Source organism: the organism of the source record quoted next, unplaced genomic scaffold (genome assembly GCF_019419815.1).
Source record: "Pyrus x bretschneideri cultivar Hongxiangsu unplaced genomic scaffold, Pyrus_bretschneideri_v1 Contig1, whole genome shotgun sequence".
Taxonomy (NCBI): domain Eukaryota; kingdom Viridiplantae; phylum Streptophyta; class Magnoliopsida; order Rosales; family Rosaceae; genus Pyrus; species Pyrus x bretschneideri.
The window spans coordinates 13465460-13482570 of record NW_025999390.1 but is presented as its reverse complement, the minus strand read 5'-3'; the positions used below and the strand labels follow the sequence as shown (position 1 = coordinate 13482570).

The 17111-nt window shown below is 36.1% G+C and overlaps 2 protein-coding genes and 1 pseudogene across 2 annotated transcripts; all 3 read right to left on the bottom strand.

Moving 5' to 3' along the window:
- Positions 1–1346: 1346 nt before the first annotated feature.
- Positions 1347–2364, bottom strand: LOC103932538 (stress-response A/B barrel domain-containing protein UP3). Its single transcript, XM_009342162.3, has one exon. It carries the CDS (start codon positions 2319–2321, stop codon positions 1512–1514), a length of 810 nt encoding a protein of 269 aa, XP_009340437.2. The 5' UTR covers positions 2322–2364; the 3' UTR covers positions 1347–1511.
- An 834-nt stretch (positions 2365–3198) lies between these two features.
- LOC103932539 (acyl-CoA-binding protein) lies at positions 3199–4357 on the bottom strand. Its single transcript, XM_009342163.2, has 4 exons — positions 4202–4357; positions 3941–4064; positions 3713–3775; positions 3199–3477 (listed from the first exon to the last, which is right to left on the bottom strand). Exons 1-4 carry the CDS (start codon positions 4211–4213, stop codon positions 3398–3400), a joined length of 279 nt encoding a protein of 92 aa, XP_009340438.1. The 5' UTR covers positions 4214–4357; the 3' UTR covers positions 3199–3397.
- Positions 4358–14850: 10493 nt separating this feature from the next.
- Positions 14851–16513, bottom strand: LOC103932572 (annotated as a pseudogene).
- Between the last annotated feature and the right edge of the window lie 598 nt (positions 16514–17111).

Genomic DNA, 17111 nt, shown 5'->3' with positions numbered 1-17111 from the left:
GAATGTCCTACAGCCGCCCTCGCATCTGTTACAAAATTTGCTTCGCAACACACGTGGCAGGAAAAAAGAGCTCAGGAATTTACATGCAAATTTTAAATGTTTGTAGATCAAAGTGAAGAGATGTCGAGGAGCTGAAAATCTACTATTAATATCATCGATGAGTATCTTTGAGAAGGCCTTTAGCCAAAGCTATATGGAGACCATCAACTAGGCTTGTCCATTAACATTTGGTCACTGTTGTATAGAAACCCACCCAGTTCGAGCTTGAAAAATTTGCTATGAATATCAACAAGGTCGGACTTGACTATAATCGTTATGATCATGCCTATCGGTTGCCAATTAAACAAACTCTAATACCAGTTAATATATGCAAAAAATAAGAATAAATACCAGTTAATAAGATTGTAATGGATAGAACTTGCAAAACCAAAGATGATATACTATAACATAACTCATTGGTAATTAAGTAATCGTGTAACTTGCTAATCCGGAATCAAGCACTCTTACTGGGCTCTAGGAAGATACGATTAGTAATTGTGTCGTGTTTATGTTGAAAATAATGATATCATTAGTAATTGTGTCGTGTTTCGGCTTGCCATATAAGTGTTGATGTTCATTTCATGTCAACCCGAACCCAACATATGCTATTTTCCTGTACGAAGTGCAACCTTTCTCGTATCATGTCAAATAAATTTTTGTGACGCTTTTGGTGCCTAGGATTGAATTGAATTTCTCAACTAGGTTTGGATTGAATTAGATGACATAAAGTTCAATGTCTACGTTGAAGGTAGATGAAATGATTTTTTCATTTTTAGAGGACTAAAAGGGGAATATACATGAAAGAAACTTATTCCTTCTAATTCTACTATTTTATTGGGATTATAGGAATAAGTTTCTTTAATAAGTAATATATCTTCTACCTTTAAATTATACATAATTTCATAATTATTTTTATCTTCAAAGAGCGAGTTATCCAATTCAATCGAATCTTACACTCTAAGTTCAAACAAAAAAAACAAGGATGGAATATGTTCAACTTTCACAGACGTCAGCCAATATCCATTCGTACTCAAACGACTCATCGCTCTATATCTTGACCACTTTAGAAATTATACACCGATGAATTTTTAGTTCAAACAGCAATGCGTCCCACTAAAATTCAGCTACCAGTCTACCAGTGCTACTTATAGATTGAGCTTCCATATTCCTACCATTATACCTTCGAAGGATGATATAAATTTGGTTGTGAGTTTAAGGTTTCGAATCGTGGAAGCATATTTGGAGGAGGACTCGACAAGTGCTTCTTTCGAAAGCAGCACTTCCAAGTATTTTCCGAAAGCAGCATATGAATCAAAACGCCAAAAATCCAAGACCTTGCATTTTCACAACCTTATGAAAATCAAAACATCCCTTTGCATTAAACTTAATCTCATTGAGTGATTAATCAACATAAACAAAACAGAGCTTATTGAGTTATTAATCGAAGTACACAGAACAGAGCATAAAAATCTTCAGAGACTTGCAGATTGAGGCGACCCAACAACATAATCAAGCACGATCACGCTTTCCAAATGCTCCCTGACCTTGTCCTTCTCCGCCTTAGCCAGCTCCTGCTTCGAATCCAAACCTTCAAGCTCCTTCACGCCCGAAAGCACCGCCAGGGACGCAATCGAATAACCTTTTGCCCTCGCCGGCGAGAAGTTTTCCCCAACGCTAATCTGATTAATCTCCCCAAAACTCTCCTTAATCCCTTTAATCACCCCCAAAATCTCTGATTTCGACTCCTCCCCCAAACCCTCCTTCAATTTCAAAAACGTCAGGCGGATTGCAGATCCCGGCGGCGGGACCGCAGGGCCCTGGAGGTCGTCGGCAACCCAGTCGACGGCCATGATGTCGTCGCAGACGGGGAGGACCGATTCTTTCACCACGCTCATGTGCCCCGGGTGCACAGTATAGGCGCTGAGATCGTCTTTGGAGTTGTAGCGGCTGTGGAGGAGGTGGGTGAAGGCGAAGGGCGAGGATCGGGTGCGGAGGATCGGGGAGGCGGTGAGGTGGAGTGTGAGGTTGAGAGAGGTGAGGCCGTTGAGGTTGTTGACCATCGCGCTGACCTTGGCTGGGTCGGTGTCGTCCTTGACTTTGAAGAGGACGATGTGCTCGATGACTGTTTGGGTGGCGGACGAGGCGGCGGAGGACATGGTGATTTTGCGTGTGAGGCGGGAGGGTGAGGGTTTGGAGTAACGGAGGATGTGTTTGGAAGGTGAGAAAGTGCGAGAAAATGAATGGGTGAAAAATGTACCGGGAGCACGCAGGGTGAGATTCATATTGTCGCCGAGAAAATCAAACTAGTGAGTGGGACGTGTGGATTTGTGGTTGGTTTTCTGTTGTTGTATATAGCGTATGACAGTGACAGTTGGATTGCTACTGAAAAGCCCAGGATCTTAATTGGGCCTATATTTGCTCTGATTAGGCCCATTTATATTCTTTTTAATTTTTCTTGTTCAGTTAATTAGGATGAGTGGGTAGGTGTGTTTATTATTTCTCGATTGATGTGTTTTTAAAATGACTGAAAACGCTTTTAGAAAAAATATTTTTGGATTTCAAAATGACTTTAAGTGCTTTCTGCAAGAAGCATCATATGTGCTACTTTCAGGAAGTACTTTACTTGTTTTTTCAGAATTTACTTGCATCTTAACTAATAATTGGTTCTAAAATCATTTTCACCAAAAACGTTTTCAGTCATTTCAAAAGCACATCTAAACGAGCTCGTTGTATATCAATTACAGTTTGGAATGAGCACGTATGAACTCGGTTTCAAGAACTGAAGTAACGCTCGAACATCTTTGTTCCAATCGCCTGATATAAGTTAGCCAACCATTTCAATTAAGAAACATTGGGAACATGACAAAGTCAAGCATCGAACTTTGATTCTATAACCTATCTATAAACAAAGTTCCTACAAGGCTACACCGGGGCTTTGATTCTGGTGAACTTTTTTATGTTTATGAGGTTGCGGAATTGGCGTGAAAATAATGCAGGAAGAGGTTTCAGATATATTAGCAATCAGATGCCGTTTCACAACAGATGCAACTGTTTTTCAATCCTTAAAGTTAAAAGTTAAAACCCAAGTCATTAGAGCCTCAAAGCCCTAGTTTATGGGATTTGCATCTCTATTATTTGAAGAGTTCTTAAGATCAAATCTATGGACAACAGCTTGTTTAGAGCTCTTATTTGAAAAACATTTCTACTCATAAGCACAGTACATCATGACTTAATTATAAAGCAAAAGCTGTGGAAATTGAAAATTATTGGTTTATTACATTCAGGTATGTGTTTTCTTCTTGAAACACTTGGGAAATGTTTAAGATATAGATATAGAACTCCATTAATGTTGTATGATCTATGTGGAGGCTACTTCTTGTTGTTGCAGCTGCTTCACCTTTGCGATGTATTCAGCCATTGCTTCTTCCTTGTTCTTCCCTGATTAGTAACACGTACATCAGGGTCAGTTTAGCAAAAGTACTCTCTTATGTTTCAGTTAAACTATTTAGAATCACAAAATCGACATATTAATTACACCCACTTATATCAGAGAACGTCAGCAAGCTCATCAGTTTGGTATAAATTAAATCACTCTTTATACTTTCAAATTTAAATGCATGCTTACTTATATAATTAGGGTTTTTGTAATGTAATAATTTCTAGGTATTATTACCTTCAACAGCTTTCCAGGCATCCCATTTAGCCCTCTCTGTTGGGCTGAAAAACCCAGGTCGATCTGCATAATATATATATATACACACGTATATATAATTAACATGAATATTTGTTGTATGCATGCACATCGTTAAAGATACATATAAATTTATAGAATAGTGGTGGCGGAGTGAAATTAAATTTGTTGATTAGAGAAATTAAGTACATAATTATTGAAAGTACTCACTAGTATTAACCGACCCAACTGTTGCCTGCTTGTAAAGGCCATACAGGATCAGTTTATCTGCATCGGTTGTTCTTGGGGGTAAAGACTTGGCCTTCTCTGCATATTCTTTGAATTCCTCCTCCAGCTTCAATTATTCACATACGGATTAATTAAAATTGATGAACACTTGAAATATATATAGAAATGATAATTCTTCAAATAAAAGAGGTGATTAAATATTTAAGCAGGTATTAAAAATATTCTTATGAGAGAGATAATTACTTGCAGAGCCATTGTAGTATACAAAGCAAGATTGTTAGCAGCAATTAGGATGAACCGTGAAAATGGGTGTTATGAGTTTTGGGGTCTTCTTCTATTTGGCGGTGGAGTGCATGGACGAGAGTCACAAAGAATTTCTGTACGTATATGAACTTCTTAGATGATTACAAGGGATAATGACATTGTGACATGGGGTCCACCAGCACCACTACCACAAATAATATTGCGCCATATGCATGTGAATTTGCAAGATATTTGCAATATTAGGAGTTGGAGCTGATCTTCGTATATTATTTTTAGCTTTTTATATGTTTTTTTTTATTTATATTGTCAAACGAAATATAGGGAACATAATCAAATAAGGATCAATTTGAGGAAAAAAAAAAGTGTTTGTTTATGATTTCTTTTAAAATTATTAATTGAGCTCGACATGTACTTAAATAGAAACTTTAGCGAAAAGCTCCTGGTATTATTTATTTTAACAAAAAACCATATTTTTACACTAAAAAGTCAATCTGATACTATTCACTTTACCTTTTATTTTGTCCTTATCGTTAAAACTCAAAGCTTTCGAACCATTTTCATTAGTTTTCCTAATTAAATAACTTGTTATGAAAAAGTTGATATTCTCATACAATGTGGATATATATAACATGAAAGGGAAATTTTATTTAAACTCATGTAACCTCTTTCTACACCCAACTTAAATTTTTAATTTTAATTGTCTATTTGACCCTATTGCATAATTATTATTAAGTACAAAATAAAATTAATAATAAAACTCATATTTCTCAATAAACCCAGACACTACAATTAAACCCTATCATCTCCCTTTGTTTATCCTACGTCCATTCCGGCTAAAACCCTAATAGTTCTAATAGAGAAAAACAAGTTTTTTTATTGATGGATAGTGATTTTGAAGTTTTGAATTCTCCAACTAAGGTATGACTCAATTTATGAATATTTTGTTTGTTTGCTTCTTCTTTGGATTAAATTTTGTACTTATTATATTATATTGTATTTATTTTTTTATGCCGTCTGTCTACCCCAAAAACACTAGTGCCAGGACTTTTGATTAGTAGTGCAAAGACATGTAACTTGATTCTTGGTGCAAATAACGATTGCCCAACCTCATAAACCTTCACCACTCACAAGCGGGTGGCATGTTTCCATCCAAATCCAAAGCATCAAGGTCAAATATTTCTGGCAAAGTGATGGACTAAACTGGAGCTTGCATTGCATTCTCTGGAAAATTCAAATCTATGGAAGGATCTCTTCGATCCCAAGTCTATGGATGGGTTTGGTAGTAGGAAAAAAAAACGGCTATGGAAATGCTAGTCATATGCAATTATACAGGGGCAAAGGACACCTGTGACAACCCGTTCCAAATTTTACCTTTTTATTTTATTTTAAAAGCAGTGAATTTACGAAAATGCCCTAGAGGCAAAGATTTTGACTTCCGTTGACCATCGTCTAGAGAGACGTATGACTTATTCTTTTAACATATCCTCGTACTACTCGTTGGTGTGAACGCATAAGCGAAAGCCGTTTACGAGTCCAGATTATAACGGTATAGTTATGAACGTTTGAAAATGATTATTTAAAGTTTAGTTATAAATTATTTGAATTCCCACATTGTGGGAAAGTGGCCAATCAGATTTTAGGCACAAATAAGAAGGACCAATCAAGTATAAGGTCAAGGAACCAATTGGAATTAGAAGGTGAAGGTGAGAGCCAATCAAAAAAGAAAGAAAAAAAAAAAAAAGGGAAAGCTTCCTGTGCACCCATGCCCAACCCTGCGTGACCACCCATTTTCCAAGGCTAATTCCGACCAACTCCGGTGGAGTTTTTCAACGCCACCACCTCCAACTTGAAGCTCTCATTCCCCTCTACAAAACTCATCCAAGAACTACCTTGATTAACCATGGTATGTGGCGGTTGGAGGCCACGAAAGTCAACGAAAATCAACAGTACTCCAGCCACTCTTTTCAAATTTTCTGCAAATCGGCAAAGCAATGGGTGATGACACCACTTGGGCTTTGTAGCCCATCATCCCAGGAGAAAATCCCAACCAACCTTGACCCCGTTGGACTATCGTAGACGACAAATCAACGTCGGAAAGCTTTACGCACCCACCGGCTTTGTGGGCAAAATTAACTTTCTTCCATCCACTTTTAGACTTTGTAGCAGGTATGAAAGTTTCTCCACTCACTGAGATCTTCGTTTCTGTGAAGTTTGAGAATTTTTGGAAATAGTTGGATTTTTCGGCAAGTTGGGGCAGCCAACCGCCACCCACGGCGACGCGGTGGCCAGTGGGCCGCGAATGCTATTTGTAGTCTATGTCTAATGTCTTGAATTCAGTTTTGATATTTGAATGACGTAGGTTGATCATTGGAACCTAAATTCTCTACAATACGTTATTAGGTATTTATGTGAATTGACAATCCGACCGTTAGGTCGTCATCAATCTTTGTTACATTGTAGTACATAATATTTGAAGAATTTAGGAACTTACAGATTGGGAATCCAACATACAGATCTTCCCGAATTGGATTTGTAAATTAATAAAATAAAACGTTAACCACTAATCAGTTTTAGAAATTGGCAGAGATCCGATCGTTGGATCGAAATGAAATTTTAGTATGTTATTCTAGAAACATAATGTGGATCTTTGGAAGTTGCAGATTGGAAATTTGATATGCGGATCTTCCAGATCGAGTTATACATGTTTGTGGACCCTACCATCGATCTTTGATCGACGGTTGACTTGTGGTCAATGAGTCTCAAACTATTTTAGAATATCCTTGAGGGTGTGCCTTATGCGAATTATGTATTCTATTGATAAGAGTTATGAGATGTGATTCGATAATTGTTATAGGCGCCAATTGTTTGGGACGCTTCGATGTGCGTGCTAGTGAATTATAGCGTGGACTCCAGGTGAGTGGGTCATTTCCTTTTTATCATATGTTTATAATTGATAGTTCCACAAACGCTTCTAAATTGATTTATGCATGTACTTATAAATAATTAATGTGAACTACAAATGGCTTGATCCCTGTTTAGGGTACGTAGGCAGTCTAACGAGACGTTGGATGCAGCCATGTAATAATTGAGACTTAATAATTGGGACAATAGCCTTGTTGGGGATTTGAGCAATGTGAGGGAGATTGGTGAAAAATGTGAGATTTAACCTTATGTTTTGGTGGTGAAATGTTGGTTATAAATCAATGTGTGAAGAATCATAACATTAAAGTGAAAAATAGTTAGTAATGATAGTTAATTAAACTAGTGTTTAGTTGGCCTTATCACCAATAATTATTTCTGAAGGTAAATAGTTCGAGAGTGGGGCGTTACAACTTATGCATTTTATGCCATTTATATATATGTTTATATATTTGGAAATATTATGATATGGTTGAATTTCAGATTTACATCTGGTATATCTATATGTATATTACTTGCACATAATTATTGTGAACAATCTAAAGTGCAAAGGTGAACGTAGGACACACAGGTAAGTTCAGGTTAGTATATAGTATTAGTTGAAATGATGGGATTATGGCATGACTACATTTATGTAATAGGCAACTTCGACACTGTCGTACTAGTTGCCTATGAATCGTACATGCAGTATTAGATGTATTTAGAGCTCATAAACCTGCACCCCGGTGTTAGTGCTCTCGCCCGTGGCCTAGGGCATAATCCTTCACGTGATGTTCACCTCCCGCACCTTACGCTCACCTTGATCAAAGGTAGATGCATAGGTCTGTCGTACAGACCTACTATAGGTGGTTTCGACTCATAGGTGACCCGCGATTATTCGCACAGTCTTCACTTGAGCGTACTTATTTACACCCAGTCCTGTCGTACAGACCACTAGAGGTGGTTCCGACTCGTGTGCAGGGATATTTGATGAGCTATAGATAAGTCGTACAGGTCACTATAGGTGACTCCGACTTATATGTGCTAGCAATGATTGATGAGATATGAATAAGTCGTACAGGTCACTATGGGTAACTCCGACTTATATGTGCTAGCAATGATTGATGAGATATATGATGAGATATGAATAAGTCGTACAGGTCATTATAGGTGACTCTGACTTATATGTGCTAGCAATGATTGATGAGATATGTGATGAGATATAAATAAGTCGTACAGGTCACTATAGGTGACTCCGACTTATATGCTATCAATGATTGATGAGATATGGATAAGTCGTACAGGTCACTATAGGTGATTCCGACTTATATGCTAGCATTGATTGATGAGATATTGATTTAGCCGTACAGGTCACGTGAGGTGACTCTGACTAACATGTCAATGAGATATATATGTTTATTGAGATCTATGGCATGATATTCATGTGGACTTTGTTATGCCGTGTATGGTATTGAGATAGATATGTATTCTATTTTCTGGAAATTATACAGGTGTTACGGCGAGGGGTTACTGCTTTTGGTAATTGAAATTGGTTTGAAAAGTTTTGTTTCACTCACTCACATTTTCTATTTTTGTACCCGTCGAGGTTCTTACAGCAGAGTTCCATATCGACGAGGATTCGTGACACTTTTCAGTACAGATGTCTTCTTATGATGGTATAATAATTATCTTACCTTACTGTACTATACTTAGGCTCTATATCACTCGTGAAATGGGTCCAGACCCGCTCACCGTGCACTCGTGTACTTAACCACTTTTAGATTTTAATTTATTCACATTTATTACATTATCACACTCATGGCTTTGTCACCTTCCAGGTGTCGGCCATCACAGCTCGATTCGGGGTCCTAGCGGACATTTCGGGTCGGGGTGTGTCACACCTCTTTGAAGAAAAAAACATTAAATTAGAGATATTATTTTATAAAGGAAATGAGTGTAAAGATAAATTTGGGTAATAAATTTGGGTTTAAAGAGATATTAATTCTTTAATTAAAAAAATATAGGTGAAGAGAGTAAGTTGGGTGTAAAAAGAGATTAGATGTGTTGAAATAAAATTTCCCAACATGAAATTAGGAGGGGGATATGAAGGAAGATTTGTGAAAAACAAGTTCATTTGAGCAACATCAACAACATGCAATTAACAATTAAAAAGCGGAATCATGTTTATATGCACTCAAAAACAAAACTTAACCCATGAACTTCAAAGCCTAGTAGATAAGTGAACCAAGACTCAACTCAAAACAAAGTGAGTTGAGAAATCAATACCTTTGTAGATTCCTCTTTGCATAAGCAAAGGCTAATCACCCAAAGAGAGGGCATTCATTCTTTGCATCTTAGATCCATGGATTTGGATGGATGAAAAGGTTTCTCCAAGTTCCCAAAATTGAGAACCTCTAAGTCTCCACACCAAGGCATAATGAAGAAGAAACGAGTGACCTTGAGGAAGTAAGATTGCTAGATGTTTTCCTCAAGGGTGGCCGAAATTTTAAAGAGAAAGGAGAGCTTGTGTTCTCATCATTTCCCTAAAAATATCCCTTAATGAATTTTGGCTATTAAGTCATACTTATTCCTTAATTCATTTGAGTGGCAAACTTGTAAATAAGTCCAAAACCACTCCTTCTCTAACATGGCCGGCCTAAGGGGATTTATTGGGCTATTTGGGCCTTTGTGAATCATTATTCATTAAGTTGTCATACAACTTAAGTCAATGGACTTGACGTTCGAAGCCCATTGGGCCTTAAGGTCCAAAATTATCCCGAGGTCTTTTAACGAACTTATTCGTTTGATTAATTAACATATTAATTAATCCTTGCCATAAATAATTAAACCATTTAATTATTCTTACTCATCTCCGTTGAATCTTCAATCTCTACCTTACACGGTGTACAATCCATTAGGTTCCTTTTAGCGAGGCAGTGGGCGATTCAAACTCTTTCAAATCGATTGTGAATTGAAACTTACTTTCAATTCTCCCTTTAGTGTTTATACACGTTTAGGGCTTCCACAAACCATGGTTGACGCCTAACAGCATGCCATGGTTACCCAAGCTAATCAGAAGAGGTGGAGAACCTATTCAGTTTTAGGATTACAAATGCAATACGGTTTTTCTCTAATACAATACTCTTGACCATATTGTTTGGTTTGATAGTTTATTCATGTCTACTATCAAATGTGAATCTTGTACTTATATGATTACCTTGAATGTGATCTGGAACGCATTCCAACATCTCATTCATACTCTGGCCAGAGATTCTAAATCATATCATAGAGTATTCTCCCTCAAACAGTTTGAAGGTTAGAGATCCCTTGTTGCGCATTCACTTGCCTCCATGGCTAAGTGGCTTAACCCCGACGATGCCGTGGACACCCTGATAGAGTGACTTTGACATAATCAAAGATCAAGTACCTAACCACAAGACAGCTGTGATGCCTCAGGTCAAAGGACTACTTTGCATTATCCCAACCATGAGTTCTCATGTGACATGAATATGAGAACTCCTCGTTGATCGTGTTCAGTGAACTCATTCTCTATTGAGCACCTACATGCTTGTCTTGGTGTCACTCACACCAATGACTCGAGACTAGTCACTCTCCCTGAGAGAAGACACATCACGTACTGATCTTAACGGACTGTCAATGCCCAATTGGCAATCCTATGATCAGGAACGTTTAGGATGTGTCTACGAAAGAATGGTCTCATGAATCTAACTTCTTTAGATCGCATTCTCCCAATCACATATTCCTTGGACTTATCGTTTAAGCATATAACATTTATATGAGACGGCTCAAACAATAATGTTTGCCCTTAATATTAAACTAGATTAGTTTAACATGTGAAATGTCCATAAAGTATCATCATATGATTGGTTTTAGGGCACATTTCCAACAGGATATGCTCTCAATAATATAGAAATAAAAACAATAAATCTTTTACAAGAAAATTAGAAAAACATTGCTCCACTCGTAACAAAAAATTATTAAAAGTATAAATATGCATATATTAAACTGTAATTAATTTGTAACGGCAAAGTAATGCTAGAAAGATAAAATTATGCAATTTTTCTAGTATTTTTCATAGCCGTAAAGTGAGTGCCCTATGTGTATATATTATTTAAATTACTGAAAATATGACTATAGCCCCTAAAGTTTAATTTTCTCCATATAAAACTCAACATAAGTTTTTTACTCTAATAAAACTCATTGACTAGATTCCACTTCAGCAAATTCATTAATTATATTAGACTTTACACATTTAAAAAAAAAGTTGATGCCTAAAATACCCCTATTTGAATGTTTGATGTACACAATTAATTCTATACAGATTGTAAGGAAGATTTAATGATTTTACAATAATAATAAAATAATAAATTTGTTGCCTAATATATAATAACTATAAAACATGCCTAATATATGTAATAATACATGCTTAGTTTAGTCAATCAAATTATGTAATATTCCACATCGCTCAGGGGAGTGGATCATGTAAACCTTATATGTATATTTGCATCTCTACCTAGCACAAGGTCTTTTGGGAGCTCACTGGCTTCGGGTTCCATCGAAACTCTGAAGTTAAGCAAGTAGCGCGCAAGAGCAATCCCATGATGGGTGACCCATTGCAAAGTTCTCGTGTGAGTTCCTAGAAACAAAACCATGAGGATGTGGTCGGGGTCCAAAACAGATAATATCATGCTACGGCGGAGTCGAGCTCAGGATATGATGGGGGTTTAGGCCGAGATGTGACAAATTATATTTTACAAATAAATGTAGGTAAATTGTTTCACACACACATATACATAACAAAAAACACATGTCTGATATCGTAAAAATTCATGCGAAATAATTTACATACAAAAAAATGTTATTTGATTCAATGCACCTACTATTCAAATTTTAAAATGTCAGATGCTTAAAAAAAGCAAAATAATCTACCCAATAAATGTAAAGTACATACAAAATAATTTACCTACGTAATAAAGCAAACCCAATAAATGCAAAATAATGTAGCTATATAAAAAATAATATTTTTTTATTCAATACTAGTTTACCTATTATTTGTACATATAATAATAAAATGTGCCCAATATATGATACATACAAAATAAAATACCTACATAATGAAGAATGTTATTTGATTCAAAATTAATTTACTTACAAAATAAAGCAATTTTATTTTATTCAAAATTAATTTACCTATTATTTGTACATATATCTTATAATAATAAAATGTGCCAAATATATGTAATAATACATGGAAAATTTATTACCTACTAAATAAAAGAATGTTATTTGATTCAACATTAATTTACCTACAAAATTTATGTTAGTTGCTCATCATAAATTTATATATATATATATATATTTTTTTTTTTTTTTTTTTTTTTGAGTTTATGGCAGTACTATATATATTTGAATGTGTGTGTGTATATATGCACATATATTATTTATATATTATATATTATATATATATATTAGGGGTAATAATATGTGTAATAACTATTTGTTCATTGTAATTAAGGTGAGTAATTACATTTATTGAGTTATTTTGAATATTGTGGTACAAGTTGTAAATATCTTGTAATAATAGGTCAATTATTTTTCTACTTGGCAGTCATTTTCAAATTTGAATTTTATTTGGAAGTTTATAACTAGGTGGGTTTTTGTCTAGAAAATAAAAGTTGCAAGAGTCTATATCTAAAGAACCTTATAAATTGTAATGAGGCAAATCCTTTTCAAATCATAATACATACGTAGTTAATTTTGTAACTTATGTTTTTGTGTGAACACAATAATGCGACATGAAGAACACATGCATGGAAGTATATATCCTTTGATCAACTCTAGCTATTCGTTGATAATCAACTTTTTGTGTTGATGAGAAAGAATTAAATCCAAGAGTTCGACCATCATCCCATAGTCCTATACAGAAAGGGAATCATGTTGCATTAAATTGCACAAAACTGATTTAGTACTTGCCTGTTAATTGTACTAAAAATGTGCAGAAAAACAAGTTTTCCTTCTATTTTGTTTGTTGTACTCGAGAAGTGTTAATGAGACTTTATTAAAAGTGGAACTCTTTATGGACTTTTTGCCACCTGCTCATATTTTTTGTATTATATTTTATAATGTTGAATGAAAATTGATGTTAAATTGTTAGGTGATAGATAATCTCAGTTTGAGAGAGTTTCCTAAGCATTTCTGTCACATCCCGGCCCGGGAAGGACTACTTCTCGGGCCCGCTCCACTACCGTAGCACGATATTGTCCGCTTTGGGCTCTGACCACGCCCTCACGGTTTTGTTTCTGGGAACTCACACGAGAACTTCCCAATGGGTCACCCATCCTGGGAGTGCTCTCGCGCGCTACTCCCTTAACTTTGGAGTTCCCATGGAACTCGAAGCCATTGAGCTCCCAAAAGACCTTGTGTTAGGTAGGGATGAGAATATACATATAAGGATCACTTCCCTGGGCGATGTGGGATGTCATAATCCATCCCTCTTAGGGGCCCGACATCCTCGTCGACACACCACGACCAGGGTTAGGCTCTGATACCAAATTATCACATCCCGGCCCGGGGGGGACCACTTCCCGAGCCTGCTCCACCACTGTAGCACGATATTGTCTGTTTTGGGCCCCGACCACGCCCTCACGGTTTTATTTCTGGGAACTCACACGAGAACTTCCCAATGAGTCGCCCATCCTAGGAGTGCTCTCGCGCGCTACTTGCTTAACTTTGGAGTTCCCATGGAACTCGAAGCCAGTGAGCTCCCAAAAGACCTCGTGCTAGATAGGGATGGGAATATACATATAAGGATCACTCCCCTGAGCGATGTGGGATGTCACAATTTCTTTGTATACAATTACTTACTGAAGTTTAATTGAAGATCACGAAACCATATCAATGTTAATGTAAACGTATTAGAGGCACAAGAAAGTCCAACAATTCCCAGGAAATCAATATCACAGCATATGAATAGTGAGCGTCAAAACTATGTGTGGGATCAAGCAACATTTACTTCATCTGTAACGAGGAGGATTCTCTAACCTCCTAATCTCTCTACCCTTCCATGCCCTCCTATTTGAACGATAATAGTTAAGCCACGTCAACATCTTATATTGATTTTTTTATAGAGATAATAAGACAAAAAGTAATGTGTGAGAGGAGTGGATGGAAGAGGATAGGAATAGGAAGATAGAGAATCCTCCTCCAATTTATATACAGTGACTCTGCCTTGGTCCAAAGCCATAATTAATTGTTTGAAACTAAGACAAATTACAGATGAGAGGAGGATTATCTACCCTCTTATTCCATCCTTTTTCATTCCCTCCTCTCATACGTTGCTTTTTGTCTTATTATCTCTATAAAAAAAATCAATATAAGATGTTGACGTAGCTTAACCGTGACCGTTCAAATAGGAGAGCATGAAATGGTAGAGAGATTAGGAGGGTAGAAAACCTTCCTCCATATAAATTTGGTGATGATTATTATTTTATTATTATAAACGAAATCACTATTTTATAAGCTACACCAAAGAAAATAGGCAGTCGAATTCGGAGTACAAAAGGTTGAAGAGAAAGACTTTTTTCTCACAGAGATAATCCACTACTACTTACAGTTAATTGCCATTTAAATCATCACGAGTCACCGCCACTACACGCACACATTATATAATTGACAACAATTAATACTGGTGCATATATACTAGCAAATAATGGGAACGAACCTTTACTTGGACATCAAGTATTCATTACATGTAGAGAGTGTTGTTAACACTCTAAAAATGACATTCCGCACTCTTTGTATACAAAGTTTTCCATTTTCATGAATTTGAAATGCATACCAAAGTTATTTAAGGAATTCCTTAATAGGAGGAGATTGTACAGCATTATAGAGTAGGCAAAAGTGGACTGGCGGTAAGGGTTTGATTAATCTTAATTAATCCACGGATGATAGCCATCTTGTGAATTGAGAAAAGCTGAAATTGCATGGAGGTCTACATCTTCATGATTTGGTTGAAATAATAAGTGATCACTAGTAGCACCCCAATATTTCCACTTTGCAGCTTCTATATGCGATTCCTCCCTTCGTACTAAATCCTCAAACTTGGTCATGTCCAACGAAGTTCAAATCATCCACCATATAATTTCGAAATCCATTGATTTCGGCCTCGTGTGAATGGCCATGGATGTAACTGTCGAAATCTCTTAGAAAACTCAGCGATGAATTCTGATCACGGTTACCAGAGATGTCTGATGGTACCACTGGATTGGATTTCACTGGATTGGATTGATCATCGTCGTCTTTGGAAGGATTAGAACAATAATTACTAAGTTGATCACGATTATCGCCATCATTAGGCGCCTGACTGCTATTAGTGACACGTCGAGGTCTTTCCTCTTGAATTCTTTTGCTCAAACTAATATTCCAGAAGTTCTTGATTTCATTATCTGTTCGACCGGGCAATCTTCCGGCTATGAGAGACCACCTAATATTTCAATATATACGTCCACCATTATTATTTTAATTAATTTTGTGCGTGTGCTTGGATCACAAAAAGACACAATGTAATCAAAAACTCGGAGGACTAGATTTATCTATTTGCATCAGATTTAATTATAAAAAATAAATTAAAAGCTAATTATGGTCAAAACTATTAAAAGTGAGTATTTAACCCAAAACTAATAGGCAGTGGATCCAAATGCTCAAGATAATTTAAGCACCTACTCAAGGTTTCGATGTGAAATTTTCACTCTCAACAGGCCCTCTTACATGTGAGAACGTGAATAATTTACTCTAATATCATAGTATAGTTAGTATAAACATCCAAATTGGAAATCAATTGGCAGTTGGTGGAGACCATATTTCATGTAAACACTTATGCAAGCGTTTACTTCACCGACCTGGGATTCACACTATTAATGTGCAAAAATATGTCATACCTGTTTCCAAGAAGCTTGTGCAATCTGATAATGAGGTCTTCTTCTTCCGGAGAAATGTTGCCTCTCTTAACATCAGGCTTAAGATAATTCAACCATCGCAGTCTGCAACTCTTCCCACTCCGATTCAACCCTACCAATGTATACAGTAATAATCAATTACATGTATTACGTATGTATATTATCACTACGAAAACTATGTATAAAAATAAAAACGTTCGCTTGAAATGTATACGAACCAGCTTTTTTAGCAACATGTCTCCATTTTCCTTCTCCATGAGTTCTGATGTAGTCAGTAAGGACTTTATCTTCCTCAGCACACCATGCTCCTCTTTTTAGCCCGTCTGTATCACCGTATGGTTTTCTCCCCATCTCTCTCTCTCTCTCTCTCTCTCTCTCTCTCTCTCTGTATATAACTTTTCTGTGTGGAGAAATCCTTGCATGTTGTTGTGTATATATATAAGATACACACACCCATTTTACCTATCACATATCCTTGTTAAATTTTTATCATTGATTTTCTTTAATTCGTTTGATCCAACAACTAAAAATTAAAAATGATATATGAAACTAAACTTTGGTTCCATTTTTGGAATGATAGCAACAACAAATGTTTTTGTAAGATTTGACGTTAATTTTTTAGATTTAACCGCTTTAACGCAGCAACAAAACCAAATATTTACCAACTATATACATATATGCATTTAACGTGATTTTGCTAGGAATTTTTCAACGATCGAGAGAGAGAAAGGTATGTTGTGTTTTCGATCAATTTTGTCTTAAATGAATGAGCAGAAACATTAATGCAAATGAATGATTGATATGGCCCATGTATATATATAGATTGATATGGACCATATATCTATATATATATATATGTATGGGGTCCATATCAATCATTCATTTGCATTAATGTTTCTGGCAGTGGCGAGAATATTACAGTATTTTGGTTAACATTTATATGTACTTTTCACCCTCATGCATGCATATATGGAAAATATATTAACTACGGAAGAGGCATGAAAACTACTGAAATT